We start from the raw sequence: 21,735 nt of genomic DNA on the forward strand, positions 1-21,735 counted from the left end.
GGGGGGGGGGGTGACGTACGGTAGGGACGAGCTTTCTCACTTCGCTCTCCGTACGCACTTCACCTTGCATTGCATTGCCTTGTTTGATGTGTACCCTTGTGACCTTACCCCTCGCTCAGCTGTCTTTCCCCCCTTTGTCTCCCACATGAGGACCTGTGCGCCACTGGGCGCCGAGGGGAGCGTGCGTGAGTCAGCCATTGTGCGCCCGAACCTCTCGCAACCACAGCTGTCTGCATCGATGCACCACATTATGGACCACACATCTGTGGCTGAGCACCACTTATGGACCCCATGGGTTGGGGCATGGCCCCTCTGCTGGAACCGGCCATGAAGGCCCGAAATCTTGCTGGCGGACCTTGATCACAGGGCACCGATGCCCCACAGGTGAACAACACTAGTCGGCCCTGTGGGACATAAATAAAATAAAAATGGACACGTTTTGTGCATGTTTTATTGCAAATAGGCCGCCAGCAAAGGAAGATGACAACACCAGGAAGATAGCAATAGCCAGCAGAGGGAGCCGAAGAGCAAGACACCAGCAGGGGTTGTTGGTTTTATTTTTTATTGAACAGTGATGACTGTGCACCGATTGGTGCTTGAGGGCTTTGGTGCGTTTTTGGGTGCTTTCATGGTGCGTCGATGCAGAGCAGACTGTCTCTCCCCCCCAAAAGAACAATCACAGGTCCTGGGATAGTTTTGTAAATAAAGTAACGTCATTGTAAATAATGCTCCCCACCGTCAATGTGTAGTTTGAAGACCATTCCGCAATTCGGTTAGCTGTGGGCGTGAGTCTGTTAGGTAGGGTGCAATGGAGCAGCGGGACATATTTATTTATGTTTTAAAACTGTCGCACTCAGGGTCAGGTTAAATGTAGAGGGAACTACACCTACGTGCCACACTAAAAGTTAAAGTTATAGGCCCGGGCCGTGCCTAAGAGGAGGAGGGTGCAGTGTTGTGGATTTGTAATTGTTGTAAAGATCACCCTTTGTAAATGTCATGATCGTTGTAAATACCTCCATAATTGTAAAGGTCAAAGGTCGTCCCCTTCATTAATTCATCGCATACACCTAGCCAATCTTAAGCCCTTCTAAGTAGTTATCTCTTTATTCTATGTGAGTTTAAGGCTCTGTTGGCCATTAATTGACACTCCATTGCACCGAATCAAATAAGAATAGCTCCCCTTCAATAATTACATTTCCCAGCCCAAACTCCCTCTCTGGGTAAAGCAGCTTCACTAGCGTGGGGTGCGCGCCCTCTCATTTCGCTGCAAATAGTGAATACGTGCTCCGTGCTCTGTTTGAACAGGAGGGGCGGGGTCGCCGGGAAGAGGCAAGCCCAGGGCGCGCCACGAGGGGCGGGGCTGTTCAGCCCCATGCCCAAATAAGGGAACAAGCCCGTAGCTCGCCACGAGGGGCGCGCCGTTCGGCGCCATGTCCAAATAAGGAGGCAAGCCCGTGGCATTGCCATATAAGGTCACAGAGCACGGGGGGAGGGCGGTACCGAAACCGAGGAGGGCGTGTCACACCCGCGCTTGAGGATGAGATATGCGTGCGAAGATCGCGCAAGAGAGAGATGAGTAAGGGAGCCCCACGAGCAGTTCTACAGAAGGAGTTCTGAAGTGAGAGTTCTGTGAAGGGAGTTGCTTGAAGGTTCATGAGAGTTGAACAAAGTAGGTACAAGGTCGGTGAGAAGGCACGAACGAGAGGCGTGATCTAGCAAGACTGAGAGAGAGAGACGTGAGGGGGGTGCCTGTATTGCAGCAATAGGCCGACACCCTCTAGGCTCTATCGCCGGTCGGTGAGACGCGAGGCTGCGTTTGCCAGGTTTTCGCCTCGACCCAAAAGCGTGGATCGGAGCGCGCGCTTGGAGCCGGACCTCGACGCCTACCATCTGCCTGGACCCTCCTCTGCCGTCCCAAACCATCCCTGCCTTTCCATCCTTTTGTGTACGTGAGTTTGTTCTGTGTGTCTTGTCCCTGGGTATTAATTAAGCTTGTATAAGTTAATATTTGCACTGTGTCACCTGCTTTTTCCATTTTCCCTGTATATAACCTTGACTGCTCCTTTTGCTTAGTGTGTGTAAATAATAAATCCTGTTACTCTTCTGTACGTCTTCTTCTTCTTCCTCTTTACATTCGGTCGCTTTAGAGGTTTCCAAATTGAATACCTGTGGCGCGATTTCGGCCAACGTCCAGGAATCGGGTTAGTAGGGGTAACTGTTCGGCCGCGGTGCCATCCGCTCGGCAAAACAACATCTTATCCGCGGTCCGTAACAATATATATATATATATATATATATATATATATATATATATATATATATATATATATATATATATATATATATATATATATATTTACGAATTTGGTAGAGCAATATGTAGAGCAGTGTAGATCTGAGTAGGTAACATGCTTCGACATGTCGCGATAAGGAACACTTCCTGTAATAAGTCCATGTTTAGGCGTTTTGTCGGTTAAGTTGTATAATTGTGAATCTACCAGGAGATTCGTGTGATAGTTAGTGTACGGAATAATCGGTAGAGCCCTTGTATGTCTCACCTGGTAGTCAAATCTTTGTCCATATTGGCACTGCACAAAACTTAAACATGAGTTAGGACCTTTAGTACAACACGAAATGACGCCCTTCCCCCTGACATGACTTCGGAAGAAATCAGGCTGGAACACCGCCACAATTGGCCGCCACCATTTACACCTCCGAGAGGCCTACCCGCCTCGCATAGCACGTGCTGTGACCAAGGAATAGGAGGGACGGGAGAGAGAGTGGCGCAGTAGTCCGGTTGCCAAATCCAATTTTTTGGCTGAACCTGGAAATGTTATGCAAAGTTTTTTTTTTGATTGATTTTGGTAGCCTAGGGTCTACTCTTTCAGAATCTGCCGGGTGCACTCCGTTCACCCTTGGGGGTTTGGAGAAATTCAAGATGGCGTCCAAGAAAAGTCCGGCAGAAGTATGACTGAACCTGGAAATTTTATGCAAAGTTTTTTTTTTGATTGATTTTGGTAGCCTAGGATCTACTCTTTCAGAATCTGCCGGGTGCACTCCGTGCACCCTTGATGGTTTTGAGACATTCAAGATGGCGTCCAAGAAAAGTCCGGCAGAAGTATGACTGAACCTGGAAATTTTATGCAAATTTTTTTTTTGATTGATTTTGGTAGCCTAGGATCTACTCTTTCACTGAGAATCTGCCGGGTGCACTCCGTGCACCCTTGAGCGTTTTGAGAAATTCAAGATGGCGTCCAAGATGGCTGTCGTTTCAGATAACTCCCTATAACTCCGGTAGTATTTGACCTAGGATGATAATATTGGTGTCTAACCGTATGTTTTGAGGGGCAAGGAATCCATTGAAACCATTTATTTGACTGGTTGGGGATTGCATCATATAGAAATGCAATATGGCCGCCAATATGGCTGCCATATTACAAATTTCAAACAAAAACAAACAAATTCACTTGTATTCACTTTTATTCAAATAAATTCACTTGGTCTAGAATGATAATTTTGGTGTCTATCCATATGTTTCGTGGACAAAGAATCCATTTAAGTGATTAAAACAGATGCATATGAATTACATCACAAGAATCTGTGACATTGTTCAATTGAATAAAAATGCTAAGTAAGAGTCTGGCTGCAACCTGCAGCATAACAAGCACAGAATATTGTACATTTCAAACCATCCTTCTTGCAGCTGCAAGAAAGCGTTCTGCAGGGGTTGTCACTCTTGCATCCACATCTGATCATACGCATGACAGTTTCTGGGGCGAGTTCAACATTTGCGGGAAGGAGGACCGGTTGTAGCGTTTTCAGTTTCGAGTGTTTTACCCATCCGTACATTTCTGCATCAAGTTCAGGCGGATTGCTGTCTTCCAGTGAACGCCACACAATGGCTTGGTGATGGGCCCTTCTTACATTCTCTTTAAATGCCTCACTTGTAGGAGGAAGGGAACAAAGTTTTGGTGGTACCGCGGAGGCCCGACCCGTTTTGGATGCCCACATCTTCCAGCGTGTTTCGGACATTGATTTACTCATAGAATATTGACCGTAACAGGCTGACATGAATGTGGTTGCCTGCGCAATCACTGATTCTATGGGAGAATCAATGACCCCTAAAAGTGACAGTGAGTGACCATCTTTCAGAACCTTCAATGCAGTACCTTTGCCAACCCCATAGCAGCATGCTACCGTATCACACCCAGTAAGAGCATGGGCTGGCAGGAGTTCATTCACAAAAGACACATGCTTCTCTACGGTTTTTCCAATGTCAATGACTGTTCGTTCCTTAATTGGTGATTCCATGGTGATACGATTTTTCATGCTTCCAGCGTGATAATAATGAAGCAAGAGAATGAAAACGTCAGTGTCATCGGATATCAGTTATATCACTCTCTTCATTATTTCGAGCAGACAGTATCACCTGTTGGACAATGATATTGGACAGCATCACCTCATCATAAGGAACACTGGTTTGATTAACATGTCCACCCACAGTTTGGCAGTCTTACTCCTTTTGGCTATGTTCTCCAAGACCTCCATGAAGTCCTCCTTTGACTCAAGTGTATTGCAATCAAGTACTCCTCGAAGAACTTCCTCAGCCAGCATTCTCAATGCTCGAACGTTCTGCGGAAATTTCTTTCCAGTCAACATTTTTGCGACTCCGCCAAACACATCACTCAGAACTTCCTCCAGTCCACTGTTTTCCATCAGAGTCCCGATGCAGCCTATGAAACTCATCAAAAAGTGCATGCCACCCAAGCGCGGGATGACATCTGAAAACTTTTCTGGGTAAGCCCACTTCACATGTAATGCAACTTTATACAGTTGTAAGTCACAGGTAAATAACACAAACTTTTGGTCAGCATTATGTGTCACCTTTTGAGCTTCCACCATTGCTGTCATTATTGTATCTGGGTGGAATGGCACAAGATCAATCAAAGGTAGGTATGCCGTCTTAGTCTTAGGTTGTTCTGTTTGGCCTTGATTGCGTGTAAGAGCTGTGTTGTAGCCATTGTACTCGGGACAATTCTGTTTCTGAACATCCTGAAAGAAGGCAAAGTCAGTTTCGTCCGCTCTTTGTTTTACAGTAGCCTGTTGCGCAAGTAACTTGAGTGGGAGAGCTGTGCTAACAGCAGCACTCTCGGGCATTTTTGGTTTCTTGGGACCATTGTATCTCTGTATGGTGACATCATATTCTATTGGCTCCGACATCTCCTCCTTTGAAATTCGTGGGATTGTTTCTCTATGGCATCGATCAGCATCAGATGTTGATTCAGGTTGTGTAACCAGAACAGCTAACGAGTGGGTGGAAAGTTTTCCATTTTGCGACGAGATTTCAGCATCAAAATTATCGACAACTACTTGTACCAAACCTTCTGATGCAGCAGATATGCCAAGACAGGATCGTTCCATTGTTGCAGCTTTCGCAGCTGAACGCTTAAAGCGTAATACCTCGTCATAAGAACATGTCACACCGAATGACTGCATGGTTGTGATGATATTTTTTGATCTGCCCAATTTTGAACCTAGTGCTATCTGCAGTGCCGTTGGGTTGTTCTTGACAGCCTTGCCCCTCAAAACATACGGTTAGACACCAAAATTATCATCCTACGTCAAATACTAACTGAGTTATAGGGAGTTATCTGAAACGACAGCCATCTTGGACGCCATCTTGAATTTCTCAAAACGCTCAAGGGTGCACGGAGTGCACCCGGCAGATTCTCAGTGAAAGAGTAGATCCTAGGCTACCAAAATCAATCAAAAAAAAAACTTTGCATAACATTTCCAGGTTCAGTCATACTTCTGCCGGACTTTTCTTGGACGCCATCTTGAATTTCTCAAAACGCTCAAGGGTGCACGGAGTGCACCCGGCAGATTCTCAGTGAAAGAGTAGATCCTAGGCTACCAAAATCAATCAAAAAAAAAACTTTGCATAACATTTCCAGGTTCAGTCATACTTCTGCCGGACTTTTCTTGGACGCCATCTTGAATTTCTCAAAACGCTCAAGGGTGCACGGAGTGCACCCGGCAGATTCTGAAAGAGTAGATCCTAGGCTACCAAAATCAATCAAAAAAAAAACTTTGCATAAAATTTCCAGGTTCAGTCATACTTCTGCCGGACTTTTCTTGGACGCCATCTTGAATGTCTCAAAACCATCAAGGGTGCACGGAGTGCACCCGGCAGATTCTGAAAGAGTAGATCCTAGGCTACCAAAATCAATCAAAAAAAAAACTTTGCATAAAATTTCCAGGTTCAGTCATACTTCTGCCGGACTACAGTGGGCGTGCCCCTGGACGAGCCGGCGGAGGCTCTGATTGGCAGAGCAGTGCGCCAATGTGACGTCATCGGCCAGAGATATTAACGAGGGCAAGACGGCATTTTCGGCAGTTGAGCCGGAGGAGTGAGTAGTTGAGTTGAGAGAGACAGTCCGGAAAGTTGGATCCCGAGTTGAGATCCTCAGTTGAGTTGAATTCAGCACGAGTTGAGTGAGCACCGGACGCCTTTGCTGGCAGTTGGATCATGCCGTTCATTTGCCGTCTTCCCCCCTCCCGCCCCCAAGCCCTCTCCCTCCCACACTTCTCCCTGCTCTCAAATGTTGTGGTTGTGTGCTTCCCCTTCTCTCCCCATCTTGGCTTCCGCTCCCTCTTTTGTATATTTTGTTTGTCTGGTTGATTTGTTTGTGAAATAAATGTTAGCTCTTTCACGAGCCTCGATTCAGTATACAAAAAAAAGAAAAAAAGAAAAAAAAAAGGAGTTCGAGTTGAGCGAATAGAGCCCAAGCAGTGCGCAGTTCGAGTGCAGAGCCCGAGTCCGTTTTGAGCAGTTGGGTCTGAGACGCGGCAGGCCTTTGGTCCGAGTCGACCTCGTGTGGAGCCCCTAGCCTGCGTGGGACGCGTGGCGCTTGGAGCGAGGCGTTGTGGGACTTGGAGCGAGGAACCTCGTGGTGTGCGATCGGGCTGGAAAGAGCGGTGTTGGACGGCAGCCACCAAGACGACAAAGACAAGATAAGGCCGAGCTCCGCGTACACTTGACATAAAAGACGTGTTTCTTTGGTTTTCATAATCCCTCGTTTTGTTTCTGAAGTCGGTGTGCGGGATCCTGATTATGATTCGGCCGGTCTGGGCCCATTTCACAATTAAAAGGTGAGCTGAATTATAGTAGTCAATCTTCCACGGCCGCGAGTAAAAGCTGAACTACAGTAGTAAATGCATTACAAAAGAACCAAAAATGTCGGGACGGGCCTCCGCAAAGTTTTAGGCTTGGTGGCGAGGCCGGTCGAGGCCCACCTCGGCCGAGCTGGGCCCATTTCACAATTAAAAGCTGAGCTGAATTATAGTAGGCAATCGTCTACGGCCGCAAGTAAAAGATGAATTATAGTAGTAAATTCATTCAAAAAGAACTTAAAATGTTGGGACAGGCCCCGGGAAGGTTATAGGCTAGGTGGCGAGGCCGGTCGAGACCGCTTCGGCCGGGCTGGGCCCATTTCGCAATTAAAAGCTGAGCTGAATTATAGTAGTCAATCTTCTCCGGCCGCGGGTAAAAGCTGAATTATAGTAGTAAATTCATTCAAAAAAACCCGGGCAACACCAGGTGCTTTCGGCTAGTATATATGTATAAAATATATATATATATATATATATATAAATATATATATAAATATATATATAAATATATATATAAATACAGTGGAACCTTGACTTACGAGTTTAATTCGTTCTGTGACCGAGCTCGTAACTCAATTTGCTCGTTTCTCAAATCCAATTTCCCCATTAAAATGCATTGAAATGCTATTAATCCGTTCCAGCCCGCCAAAAACCACACCAATTTTTTTTTAAATATGCAGTATATATAAAAATATCTCGCGCTTTATATTTCACCTGTATGCAGCATACAAGTTGGCAGGATGGCCTGGACTGGAGGTACGCACACTTGACTCTAAACTGTCCAGCCTGGGTTTGAATCCCGACCCAGCTATAACCTGTCATGTCGGTGTTTCACAGGCAGGGTGATTCATCAATGTGTGTACCGCTAAACTGGGCGCCCCGTTTGCGTCCCATTAGTTGTTGGATGTTAAGGATCTCACCGTGTCTTCCACAAAGAGAAGGCGAGCTATCGCCGGCACTCTGAACAAGTTGTGGCCTGGCATGCTCTTCTCCTCTGCCGTTATATACGTCCTCCTCAGCATCTTTTTCCAGAAGAGCCCTGTCTCGTCACAGTTGAAGATTTGCTGGGGGATGTATCGTTCGGCTTCTATCAGTTCGGCAAAAGTTATAATAAAATCTTCAGCTGCCTTCACATCTGCCTCACCAAGTCGACAACACGCACACCTCGCTCATGTTTTTCGACGATTGCGTGTTTTATATCCAAGCACATCATCCTCTTCAAAATAACCTTCAAAATAACGCTCCAAAATAACCAACATGCGAAAACAAAAACAAAACAGCAGCGGTGTACGGCAGATATGCTTGCACGGCAAGATAACCACGTGACCGGAACCCACCTGGTGGCGGCTGGCGTAAGCTCCAAAATAACCAACATGCGAAAAGAAAAACAAAACAGCAGCGGTATACGGCAGATATGCTTGCACGGCAAGATAACCACGTGACCGGAACCCACCTGGTGGCGGCTGGCGTAAGCTCCAAAATAACCAACATGCGAAAACAAAAACAAAACAGCAGCGGTATACGGCAGATATGCTTGCACGGCAAGATAACCACGTGACCGGAACCCACCTGGTGGCGGGTGGCGTAAACTCAAAATAACCAACATGCGAAAACAAAAATGCAGCGATATACGGCAGAGATACTGTACTTGCACGGCAAGATAACCACGTGACCGGAACCCACCTGGTGGCGGGTGGCGTAAACTCACAATAACCAGCATGCGAAAACAAAAATGCAGCGATATACGGCAGAGATACTGTACTTGCACGGCAAGATAACCACGTGACCGGAACCCACCTGGTGGCGGGTGGCGTAAACTCAAAATAACCAACATGCGAAAACAAAAATGCAGCGATATACGGCAGAGATACTGTACTTGCACGGCAAGATAACCACGTGACCGGAACCCACCTGGTGGCAGGTGGCGTAAACTCAAAATAACCAACATGCGAAAACAAAAATGCAGCGATATACGGCAGAGATGCTTGCACGGCAAGATAACCACGTGACCGGAACCCACCTGGTGGCGGGTGGCGAAAGCTCGTAACTCAAATCTCGGCTCGCATCTCAAAGCAATAAACCGCCCGAGCGACGGCTCGTATCTCGAAAAACTCGTAAGTTGGTGCACTCGTAAGTCAAGGTTCCACTGTATATATATAAATAAATAAATAAATAAATATATATATATATATATATATATATATATGTATATATATATATATATATATATATATGTATATATATATATATATATATGTATATATATATATATATATATATATATATATATATATATATATATATATATACACTAGCCGAAACCCGTGGAACATCCACGGAAGGGAGGGTGTAGTGTATGGATAGAGTGTACCATTATGGATGGCATAGGGGAGCGCTCATGGGATCTTCTTCTTCCGTGAAGCTCCAATTTTTTCTCTTTAAGTTAAGTCCAATCAGTCCTCTCTGCTCGAAGTGCTCAGGCCATGCCTTCCCGCTCTCATACTTTTATTTCCGTTCGGTGTAGAAAGAGATTGACATACCGTTCGTCTATTTTCAGCTCGTTATCTTTAAGCTTCCTTACGTCTCGCCACCTGCTACACCTCTCTGAGTTACGAGGATTTATGCAACGCACCCCGAGTATCGCAACGTCACTCCATTTAACTTTATTAAAATGACGATAAAGACGTGAAACCTGTGGAACATCCACGGAAGGGAGGATGTGGTGTATGGATAGAGTGTACCATTATGGATGGCATAGGGGAGCGCTCATGGGATCTTCTTCTTCCGTTAAGCTCCAATTTTTTCTCTTTAAGTTAAGTCCAATCAGTCCTCTCTGCTCGAAGTGCTCAGGCCATGCCTTCCCGCTCTCATACTTTTATTGCCGTTCGGTGTAGAAAAGGATTGACATATCGTTATCTTTAAGCTTCCTTACGTCTCTCCACCTGCGACACCTCTCTGAGTTACGAGGATTTATGCAACGCACCCCGAGTATCGCAACGTCACTCCATTTAACTTTATTAAAATGACGACAAAGACGTTTCCTTATATATCCTAATTTAAAATGTTCAAGGGAATAAAAAGACCATTTGGTTCACACCACCCATGTTCACACCACTCGACTGTCCAATCAGCGGACGGCTCGCTTCGCCTTCGCCCAGCAGACGCCAATACGATGGCGTCGTAAGATAGTGTCGTATCGGCAGTTAATCGGATGCTTTTGGGCCCCAACGTCGGCTAATTCAGATTTTTCGAGTATGGCTGTACGTGATGCACAAAGAGTGCGGTTCGTAGATCGTAAATCCATTCGTGCCATGGGCATCGGGTCACTGGGTGCGGCGTAAAAGGGATAACAAAGTCGAGTCCTTACGCTATTATATATATATATATATATATATATATATATATATATATATATATATATATATATATATATATATATATATATATATATATATATATATATATATATATTGTCGTGTTCCTGGCGATTAGAATCTTTACCAGGAAACAGATTTGCCGAGCTAGCTTGAACTCCGAAGGCGTTCAGTTCAAATATGGCAGAGTTCATACACGCGGGGAGGGAGGAGGTTAAGGAGGAGGAGGGTGAGGATGAGGAGGGTGAGGATGCTGAAACTCACAACTCACGGATCTTGACGGCAGCCTTCAAACCTGTGTAAATTAAGTCAAACGAAAACCGATGTAAAATGTACAAAAATAACAGATTTATTAACGGACCCCAAGAACAAGAATGCGACGGTAAATAAATGTCCTAATTTGGGAAGTCCCCACACCAGACTTAAACACAAACAAATGGGGAGGATAACTGGATAAAATAAATAGTGTGGGTTATCATGCACTCAGCTCAACTCGCTCGGTGCGTCATCTGCAATCATCCAGGACCCCTGTTCCCGCGCGGAAAGAAGGCCGCAGTCCACTCGGTTCCACGCACAGCAAGGCCTCACCGGCGTCTCGCCCACCCCGGCCTCGTCACGCTCCAGCGGCAAGCAGCGCTCATCCATGCATCGTTTCTGTCTGGCAAAACTTCCGCTCTCCGTCTGCAAAAACTCGGCACGTCTCCCGGTGGCATCTCCGATCGCTGCCTGGAGCCCGCTGTCCTGATATCGTTTTCTCGCGAGGTCCGGAACGAGGGACAAGAGCCGAGGGCAGAGGACAGCGTTAGGAAGGTAGCAAGAGGAGGAGGGAAGAGCGTCGCACGAGGAAGAGAAGACAGAAAATGTCGGCCAGCAAGTTCTTTTACCGCCCATCGCCTGACGTCATCGATCCTCCCCCTTCCAATCAGTCCGTCGCCTCTCGACCTCTCGAATGTTCTTCTGGCGTCAGTCCCTCACCATTGCTCGAGCGCTTCGCGCTCTCCTTCTCATGCCATTGGTCAGTGGCCAATCGGCGCTCTGCTTCCCCCTCGGCCTTCCTTCCACCAATCAGTGGCCAGCTTCTTGCCCCTGGCTCGACCAATCACAAGACCTTCCCTACTCTGCCAATTGGCGGCCTTCATCCTGCCTCGTGTCTTCCTATTGGTGGTGTCTCGTCCAATCGCTGCCCCTCTGGGCATGTCCATTGCCTGTCTGCTCGATGTTCCATCGCCATGCCGGCACAATGCACGGGCGCTTCCTGCCTGTTCTTCCGGTGAGTTTTTTTGTAGGGGGGACTTTAATTAGTATGTGTGTGTGTGTGTGTGTGTGTGTGTGTGTGTGTGTGTGTGTGTGTGTGTGTAGCTATTGGGCCTTTCCTGCTCTACGTGTCGAGTGCTGGCGAGTGCGTTGCCATGCGGGACAAAGGATAGATCACCAGGTCTCACACAGGGAAATTAGCATTGTCCCTACTCTATTTAGCCAATTGGCAGCCTTCATGATAACCCACATTTGTATTAACACAAAGATACACTTAAGCGAACAAACCGCCGAAACAAACTTATTACATGTGGGGTAACAGAGCGCGCCCCTCCCCCCCACCCCCCCCCCGGAACCGTAGCCCCTGCTCGGTTCACTGCAGGCGCTACCATTCCAGTCTTAACACTTACTGTCTCACACTTGATTAACCGACAAAATAAATGAGGAGGGCTGTGGGAAGTGAGCCAAAGCTACCTACCTATCTATGCTCCTTAACATTCTACCCCCTTAAACAACCATCACATTTCAAATATGTGCAATCATTTAGAAGTTCGTGCTACTGGGGAGGAAGAGAAAAACAACACGCAAACCTAACTTTACAACAGAACTTAACCTTAACTTGCAAACCTTTCAAAAACTTCATAAACATTTGTACAATCCCTTCCGACAGACCTCGTCCCCCGGTGGATGCCCCAAGACTCAACGTTACCTGCGGGGGCATCCCAATGCACCCCAAATTTCCACGGGCCCTGTCCTGGTGTTACAGGTGAGTGACATGGCTCGGTGGATTTCACCCACATTCATTCAACACAAACCCATAACCACTCATACACATTCCATAAATCATTACAACACAAAAATCATTATACAGGTATTTCACCCCCCTGCAGGACCATGGCATAGATGTCATACACGTGTGTGCGTTTCTCTACGAGGCAGCAGGGAGGTACCGTCCAAGCAAGATGGTGGGGGCGCTTCAGGCTGTGGTGCCCGCAGTCCCAAAAACAAGTCACCCGACTTACAACTTCGTCGCCCCCCCCACCCCCTTTACCTCTTGGCCCCATGACAGCCAAACAGCTCCTTACGATGTCACCCCGCCGGTGGGGGTCTCCACACACCAGGCTCCGTTGCCTCCGGCTTCCTTGCAGCCTCACGGGTCACCGGGAGTCTCTCACCCCAGGGCGCCCAAACAAACCTCACCACCGAAGGGCTCCAATTTCCAGACACAACTGGCTGCCATGGGTAATTACTGCAGTGGGGAACCACAGTCATTGCTCCTCCAGAGCTTGATCCGTACCTGCGGACACACACACCTTCCCCACCCACAAAATCCACAAAACATTTCCTCCCCCGCTGTCATTCAATTCTCCAACACATATTTCATAAAAGATGTCACAAAAAAAAAATGTTTCCAACAGTTGCTGCCATGGCCTGCTTTTCATCATGTGAAATCCCATATTCACATTTAAATCACATTTCACAATAATCACTCAATCACAGTTCATTTCCATGCTCCACGACCATATAAACACACATAACCCCGACACATAAACAAAGGCCACCCCACAAGACACTGTGGCACACATTTCATCCCCTCACCGGCCATGCCATCACTCTCACCCGCCCCCTACTCCAAATTACATGTCCCCAATTTCTCAAGCAAGTACTGAAGCCTGGGACAGTAAACATCAAGTCACTCACCTCTACCTTGATGTGCAGGTATTTGCCAGATGGTCAGGTCCAAAGTGCCATCCACCCTACAGAATCCCAAAATTTATCCCATTGGGCCTGTCAAATTCACCAAATTTCCTTTAGTCCCACTGCACTGGCAGGTATGTGGATCTGCCCCCAACGGTGATCTGTAATAAACTATGACATTTGGCTACGACAACACCGCACCTCTACCGTGCAAGGGCCATCAGGACAAGCTGAGCAGCCAAAACGTCAACATGGCCCATGAGTGTCCATAAGGGCACGACCCACCATCCATCCTTCGGCCCCTCTGCGAAGAACCCGGCCGCACTATCCCCAGCTGGCCAATGTGGTGAGCACCTGCTGCCAACAAACACCACCATTCCCCAAAAACCTCGGACCTGGGGGCAGCAGTCGTGGCATCCACATCACGTCACCTGCACCGCCCACATTCTCCAGTTCACACAACTGCAGCCCCCAGTGCCCACCCACACTTGACCATGCCAAGGTCCAGTCGACAGCTATGCTCCACCAGGAGACTCCTCCAGAAGACATGGTCCACACAACTCAGACACCCATAGCACCACGCTGACCCGCAACTACACAACTCCATCCCCACAACCCCGCGTCCCAAATATCCACACAGTCGCCCCCGTAACCAGTTGAAGGCTGTGTCCTGTAGCCCTATCAATTTTATCCCAGCCTCCAACACTTTGGTCTAACACACCTGGATCAATAATGGTGCCACTGTGCAGTATCCACCATTCCTCTTTACAAAATTCACCCTTAAATTTCCATCTAACCCTCAGATTACCCATGCCAAATATTTTTCACATTTTACTAATCTCACCAAGAAGGGTGCTTCTCCATACACATGCCAGCCGAGCATGGCCCATATGCTCGGCTCGTTACAACTTTCCGATTCATCAATCCCATGGCTCTCTTCCCAAGCCGATAGTCCACAAATCATAACGGATCATCTGTGGAAGATCATTCTCACACCATCATGTTCCACAGATGCCCCAATGGTTGTCCAGTGAGCTATATTCCATCCCTGTCCAAGAGGTTCAACCCACGCCCATAGACCAGCACAGCATGGCAGGTCACCACATGCTGGCCATCCCAGAGTCTCAGGGAGAGGCTGTCAGGCGGTCACCACATTTTTTTTTTTTTTTTGGATACAGAATCGAGGCTTGTGAAAGAGCTAACATTTATCACACAAACAAATCAAACAGACAAACAAAGTATATAAAAAGGGGAGCAGGAGACAAGATGGGGAGAGAAGGGGAAGCGCACAAACACAACATTTGAGAGCAGGGACATCGGGAGATGTGTGGGAGGGAGAGGGCTTGGGGGGAGGAGGCATGGGGAAGGGGGCGGGGGGGTGGGAGAGAAGGATAAAACACAAAGACACCAAGGACTTCCAGGAAAGAAGTTGGTATTTCAAAAAGGTGGATCTGGGGTGAAATTAGTGGGGGTAGAAAAGATCAAGGTTTTGGATGGGGGAAGATAAGAGATGGTGGTGAACAGCTGTTTTAAAGACCTGGAGGGAGGAGTGGAGAGTGAGGGAGTTTGTTCCAGAGGCGGGAGAAAAGAGGCTTGACTTTCCTTTTTTGCATACATGATTTATGTATCCAAAGTGTGACAGTTTCTCTTTTAGCATCAGCATTTATCATGTACATGGTGGTCTAATTTCGTGAGGAACTGACGGGAATTTAAAAAAAATCATCTCCAACATCACATTTCAAAACTGTCAATCTTCTTCCTTGTTCATGATTCAACATCCACACTCTGCAACTGAAAATACCAGAACATTCATCAGCCTCCTCTTGGTTTAGTATTGTCATATCTTAATCTTTCATTCTTTCCAGAGCATTGTGATGACAATTCCGATGTGAAGAGTGCCATAGAAAAATTAATTGATTGATTGATTGATTTCCGAAAGTGGTTTATGTAGCACAACAATACTACTAATTCCCTTACTTCAACTTGTACAAAAAACAAACAAAGAACTTTTCTTTTGGACAGAACGTTGACACTTACCCATTTCAATGCGTTCATAATCAGAGTTGAGCAGGAAAGTTTTGAAGCGATTGGAGACGTAATGATAAGCAATGAACTTCAGGTAATGACTGTTGAACTCAAACTCCAGTGGGAATTGGTGATGAATCTGTGGTTGAAGGAAAGGAGTTGGGTGGTGGAGGGAGTGGGGAGAAAGAAAAGGGTTTAATACAGTAAAGCAATCTCGACATTCACTGCTCAAATGAATTCACGAGCCAAATGTAGCTGAAGTGGTTCAATGATAAAGGGGAGATATTTTACTGGTCTATGCTTTTCTAAAGGATTGCTTAGCGTCATACAAGATAGTGTTACAACATACAACAACCCCATCACATTGTACTCTGGCAGCAAGTCAGAGAGGATACTGTGTGTTTGCCGTTTAAATGTCACACATTAGTGTTTGTACATTGTATTTTCAAAAACAGGCGCAGTTATTTATTTTATTACACAATTTTAGTCAAAAATATCACTCGCTCCATCTCAAAATAAATCCTGTCTCTCCCGACAGCTATAAACCGTCATCCTGGTGTTTCAAAGGTGGGGTGATCCAACAATGTGTGTGCCTTCCCTCGGATGGACGTTAAACTGGCGTCCTGTCTGCCAGCATTTGTTGGTGGACATTAAAGATCCCATGGTATCCATCACGATGAGTAGGCGACCTATTCCCGGCACCCTGAACAAATTACAAATCACTGCCCAATCTACTGAGGTCACTGCATCAGTGGCACAACGCACCTTCAAACATTGATACCCCACAGCCTTGTGCTCTATACAAACGAAGAAGAAGAATGGGATGGAAGAAGATGGTTTAAAGACATTTTCTCCAAAAGCAAAAGTGACCTTCAGATGTGACATGTTATAAGCAAGACTGATTAGTCATGAACACACCACTGATAATTGAGGGACTTGTGATATTGACATAATCTCTGACCAGATGCATTCAAACATTTGATTCCTACTGGTTTGAAGGGATTGGTGCATGTCGCACGTTCTCTGTCGATAAGTTGGCAGATATTAACATTGGATCAGTCTTTGGCCCACCTCTGTTGTATGGGGCAGTATCAGCAAGATAATGTTGATTGTGAGTGCCAACGTGGAAAGGAAGAACCTGTTCTTGCGGTGACGTCACTGTTGAAGGCCTTCAATGCTGCTTTTCCACAACAATGTCATGCTCTTTGGTGAACTTCAAAATAATATTGGCCACATATTAATGAGGAATGCCGATATTTCAGGCAAGCTGTCTGATTATGGGCACAATATGAATGGGCAACAACAATGAACTCAAATAGAGAACGATCCGATTGTTTTCGGTATGGAAACAACACTCGTATTTTACTCAGATCGAGACATGAATGTGCACGCACGCAAACATGCACACACAGGTTGGACATAAAAATGTAAACTGAACCACCTTTAGAGGCCATTTTTCCCTGCAGAGCAGGGGTTGGTCTTTTTCGGGCACCGTGGTCCCTTTTTTAGAAGCAATGTTTTATGGCCGGATGCCCTTCCTGCCGCCAACCCTGTTACTGTTAGTCGCCTCTTGCGACACACACGGAATTACCAGTGAACTGGTACTCAATTTGCCGACCTCGGAAGGATGAGAGGCTGAGTCAACCCTCCTGGCATTAATTCAGCGATCGACCGGGATTCGAACCCAGGATCCTTGGATCCTAAGCCAGCACCCTAACCGCTAAACCAACACCAGGACATAAAAATGTAAACATGAGGCGAAAATAACACCAGTAATTTCCTGATGTTTTTCCGAAATGTTTGTGGATAGATTCTTCCATAAAATAATGCTTATTCTTGTAATGAATGTTGCAAATTTAATATAATAAAGGCATCTTTTTTTTCTTTCTTTTACAGATCTATAAGGATGGAATTTGGCAAAAACTAGGGCATGCCCGTACTATATCTATATCTAAAATTATATCCCCCCCTCTATTTACATGAAATGGTTTGGTCCATGAAATGTTTTGGTCCATTCGCAACGCCAAAGCGAACGGCGAACGCTTTACATGAAATGGTTTGGTGCATGAAATGTTTTGGTCCATTCGCAACGCCAAAGCGAACGGCGAACGGCTTGCGAGTACAGTGACAATCCCCCCGGGGTTTTTATTAGTTTTAAAACATAGTTTAACGCCAACATAGCGCCAACATAGTTTGCAAACGTGAAATAAATGAATACGCTCTCAAATGTGCCATCCGAGGCAGAGTGTGTCCGCCACGTTCGGCACACGCGATAGCTTGCTGCTCTCTGATTGGTTGAATCGTTTTTTGGACATAGCTCGGTAAGTAATTGTCCGATTAATATGAAACCTTGAAAAGGCACATCCTCGGGTCCCCAGTAATATACCTGGCAAGTTTAAAGTATATCGGACCCGTGGTTGTCGAGAAACAGCGGTCACAGACAAACAAACGTACAGACGTACAGACAGACGTACAGAGATTACTGGAATTATAGATAGATGAGAGGCCTATCTGATCTTCAAAGGCGACAAATTGTTGGTGCTCGCATTTTCTGTGACCAAAACAAGAAGACTTATTTTAAGGTAAAGAGAAGAACAGTCTCCAAAGTAATGGCAATGTTGGAAAAACAAACAAAAACATCGACAAGCAAGTCTAACAGCAGTCAGAAGTGAAAGCAGGATAATCGGGACAGATGCGTGTTGTCGTGACTAAAATCGTTACTAAAATGAAAGAATTGTGACTAAAAATCCCACAACAACTACAAAATTGAATGCAGAACTGAATACACACCTAACCTGAGCAATTTCCATTTTTTTAAAACTCGTCGTGAGTTACAAAAAATGCAGTTTCATGGCAGAGCTGCCGCAAGCAAACCCTTGATCATGAAATCGAATGAGTTATCCCACAAAAGGTATTTGTGTAGCACAAAAACTGGTTTGGCCTTTCATGCCTTCTTACAGCTGCCATCAGGCCCTACCCCTCACCAGCTGCCATCAGGCCCTATCTCTCACCAGCTGCCATCAGGCCCTATCTCGTACCAGCTGCCACCAGGCCCTATCTCGTACCAGCTGCCATCAGGCCCTATCTCGTACCAGCTGCCATCAGGCCCTATCTCGTACCAGCTGCCAATCAGGCCCTATCTCGTACCAGCTGCCACCAGGCCCTATCTCGTACCAGCTGCCATCAGGTGCTATCTCTGACCAGCTGCCATCAGGCCCTATCTCGTACCAGCTGCCAATCAGGCCCTATCTCGTACCAGCTGCCACCAGGTCCTATCTCGTACCAGCTGCCATCAGGCCCTATCTCGTACCAGCTGCCACCAGGCCCTATCTCGTACCAGCTGCCATCAGGCCCTATCTCGTACCAGCTGCCACCAGGTCCTATCTCGTACCAGCTGCCATCAGGCCCTATCTCGTACAAGCTGCCATCAGGTCCTATTTCTGACCAGCTGCCACCAGGTCCTATCTCTCACAAGCTGCCATCAGAACCTATCTTGTACTAGCTGCCATCAGGTCCTATCTCTGACCAGCTGCCACCAGGTCCTATCTCGTACCAGCTGCCATCAGGCCCTATCTCGTACAAGCTGCCATCAGGTCCTATTTCTGACCAGCTGCCACCAGGTCCTATCTCTCACAAGCTGCCATCAGAACCTATCTTGTACTAGCTGCCATCAGGTCCTATCTCTGACCAGCTGCCACCAGGCCCTATCTCGTACCAGCTGCCATCAGGCCCTATCTCTCACCAGCTGCCATCAGGCCCTATCTCGTACCAGCTGCCACCAGGTCCCATCTCTCACAAGCTGCCATCAGGCCCTATCTCTCACAAGCTGCCATCAGGCCCTATCTCGTACCAGCTGCCATCAGGCCCTATCTCTGACCAGCTGCCATCAGGCCCTATCTCCGACCAGCTGCCATCAGGCCCTATCTCGTACCAGTTGCCATCAGGCCCTATCTCTGACCAGCTGCCATCAGGCCCTATCTCTGACCAGCTGCCATCAGGCCCTATCTCGCACCAGCTCCCATCAGGCCTTATCTCGCACCAGCTGACACCAGGCCAGATCTATCACCAGCTGCCATCAGGCCCTATCTGTCACCAACTCCCATCAGGTCCCATTGGCGTTTTATGTCACAAAAACTTTAGTGTGTTCCAGCAAGGCAAAATATGGTTATATTATGTCCCAAAAATTTTTTTCAGGTGTACAGTGTGTTTCAGGTGTACAGTCCAAATTTATATTTTTGTTGGATTTTATATCACAAAAACATTACACGATGGTCCAGCAAGGCCAAATGTGGTTACAGTATACCATGTCGCAGGTCTACAACAGCTTTGCGTTATTGTTAATTTGTTTGGTGTTGATTTTTGCAATATGCAACCATTTTTCGGACAGCTGCCCGACCACACCCACATCACTTGAATGCACACCCACCGTAGTACTGAGAGAAAATGAAATGGCCGACATCCTTCTTTACTAGTGGGCATAACACATTAGGCCTGTAGGCCTCTGCTGATTATACACTGCCCAAGTTTGTTGTGTCAGATTTAAATTGGGTCGAGTGTTATTCATGATGTCGAATAATAAATAGTAAGGTTTAATCAAGCTCATCAGAACGTACTGTATGTCCGAACACACGGTGATCAAGCGTTGCGTTACATTATGGAGATTACGCAAAAAAATAGCATTACGTAATTTTTGAATGGACCCATATTGTGGTTAAGCATTCCGTGACCATGTGACAAATCAGCTTGTTCTGGTATAACCATGGGGAAGTTGACATGGACGAGAGGTGTCGAGCGAACTTTTAATAAGGCATTAAATTTGTTTCCCAATCACACTGTTCATCTTTTAAGTGCATTAAATGCGGGTTTCCCAATTGGCCCGTTCACAGATTTTGTCGCAGGTTGTGACCACATCGAGGTTAAGACCATTTGTGAACATTCGTGTTTTTCAAGTGTATCGTGTGTTCCAGAAGAAAGCATCACAAATTTAAATTGAGGGATTGATTTCCGAAAGTGGCTTACTGTATCGAGCACCACGATTTTTATACAGGGAGGTGTGACGGTGTGACGATTTTCAGAAAACTCGTACACAGTTATTTTTAGTCGAATTTAATTTTTTTTTTTTTTTAAAGACTACATATATAATGCCATTTAATACACTAACAAAGACATTTAAAAAATGTAATTCATGTTTGAATTGTGTATAACAATGCAAGTGGGGGGTCTAGCGCATGCGTGATGGCTGTTGGTTACTCGTTGTTAGGCGCCATTTCAGTAGCCATGGAGCTGTGGACGATTGAACATCGTGTCTTTGTTGTTGACACGTTTATTCAGACGGGTAGTTCGGTGGTGCTTACACAGCGCAGATTTCGTACTCACTTCAATGTTGGTCGACGTGGCGCCTTTCCGTCTCGAAACACAATATTGAAGTGGGTAAAAAACTTCAGGACAACTGGATCTGTGAGGCCGGGAGCAGCTCGGGGAGGTGATCAACCGTTAGGACCCCGGAAAACATCGAAAGGGTTCGACAAGCTGTGGAGGCCAGCCCTCGTCGGTCAGCGGTACGGCACGCTCGCGCTCTACGGATGTCAGACAGATCAGTTCGTCGAATTTTGCACTTGGACCTTCATTATCACGCGTACAAAATCATGGTGGTTCAAGAACTGCAGCAGAATGATTTCGTACGGCGGTTTACGTTCGCAGAAAGAATACTGGAACTGCTGAGGGATGCTGCTGTGCTGAGAAATGCTGGAACTTTTCCGCACGTCTGCAAGAATGCTTGGACAAGAACGGCCGCCATTTAGATGATGTCATTTTTCAAACATGAATTACATTTTTAAAATGTCTTTGTTACAGTGTATTAAATGGCATTATATATGTAGTCTTTAAAAAAAATAAAAATCGAAATTCGACTAAAAATAACTGTGTACGAGCTTTCTGAAAATCGTCACACCTCCCTGGACCCTGTATAATGGAGCTCACTTGGCGTGTTACATCACAAAAACGTTCCAGTGTGGTCCAGCACTTTGCAATGTGTTAAGCTACTTCCTTTGGCCCGAGTTGACAAATTCACCTGACTGCAAAAATATTCTGATTAGTTTTAACTTTTATCAAATAGATTGGCAAGTAGATTAGATCAGTAACTGAACTTCATTTTGATGACTTTGTTTTCAGCAGTCACCCGTGACCATTCATCACCTGATTGCGAAAACCT

General features: G+C 46.2%; 1 protein-coding gene across 1 annotated transcript in view; it reads right to left on the reverse strand.

The window, feature by feature from the left end:
* Positions 1–21,735, reverse strand: part of SBF1 (SET binding factor 1) — a gene marked incomplete in the record, with an annotated part of 417,110 nt that overhangs the window by 31,938 nt on the left and 363,437 nt on the right. The window contains 1 exon segment of the mRNA XM_078779651.1: positions 15,537–15,663. Coding sequence (XP_078635777.1) covers positions 15,537–15,663 — 127 coding nt within the window.

Source organism: Myxine glutinosa, chromosome 1 (assembly GCF_964187855.1).
Source record: "Myxine glutinosa chromosome 1, kmMyxGlut1.1, whole genome shotgun sequence".
Classification (NCBI taxonomy): domain Eukaryota; kingdom Metazoa; phylum Chordata; class Myxini; order Myxiniformes; family Myxinidae; genus Myxine; species Myxine glutinosa.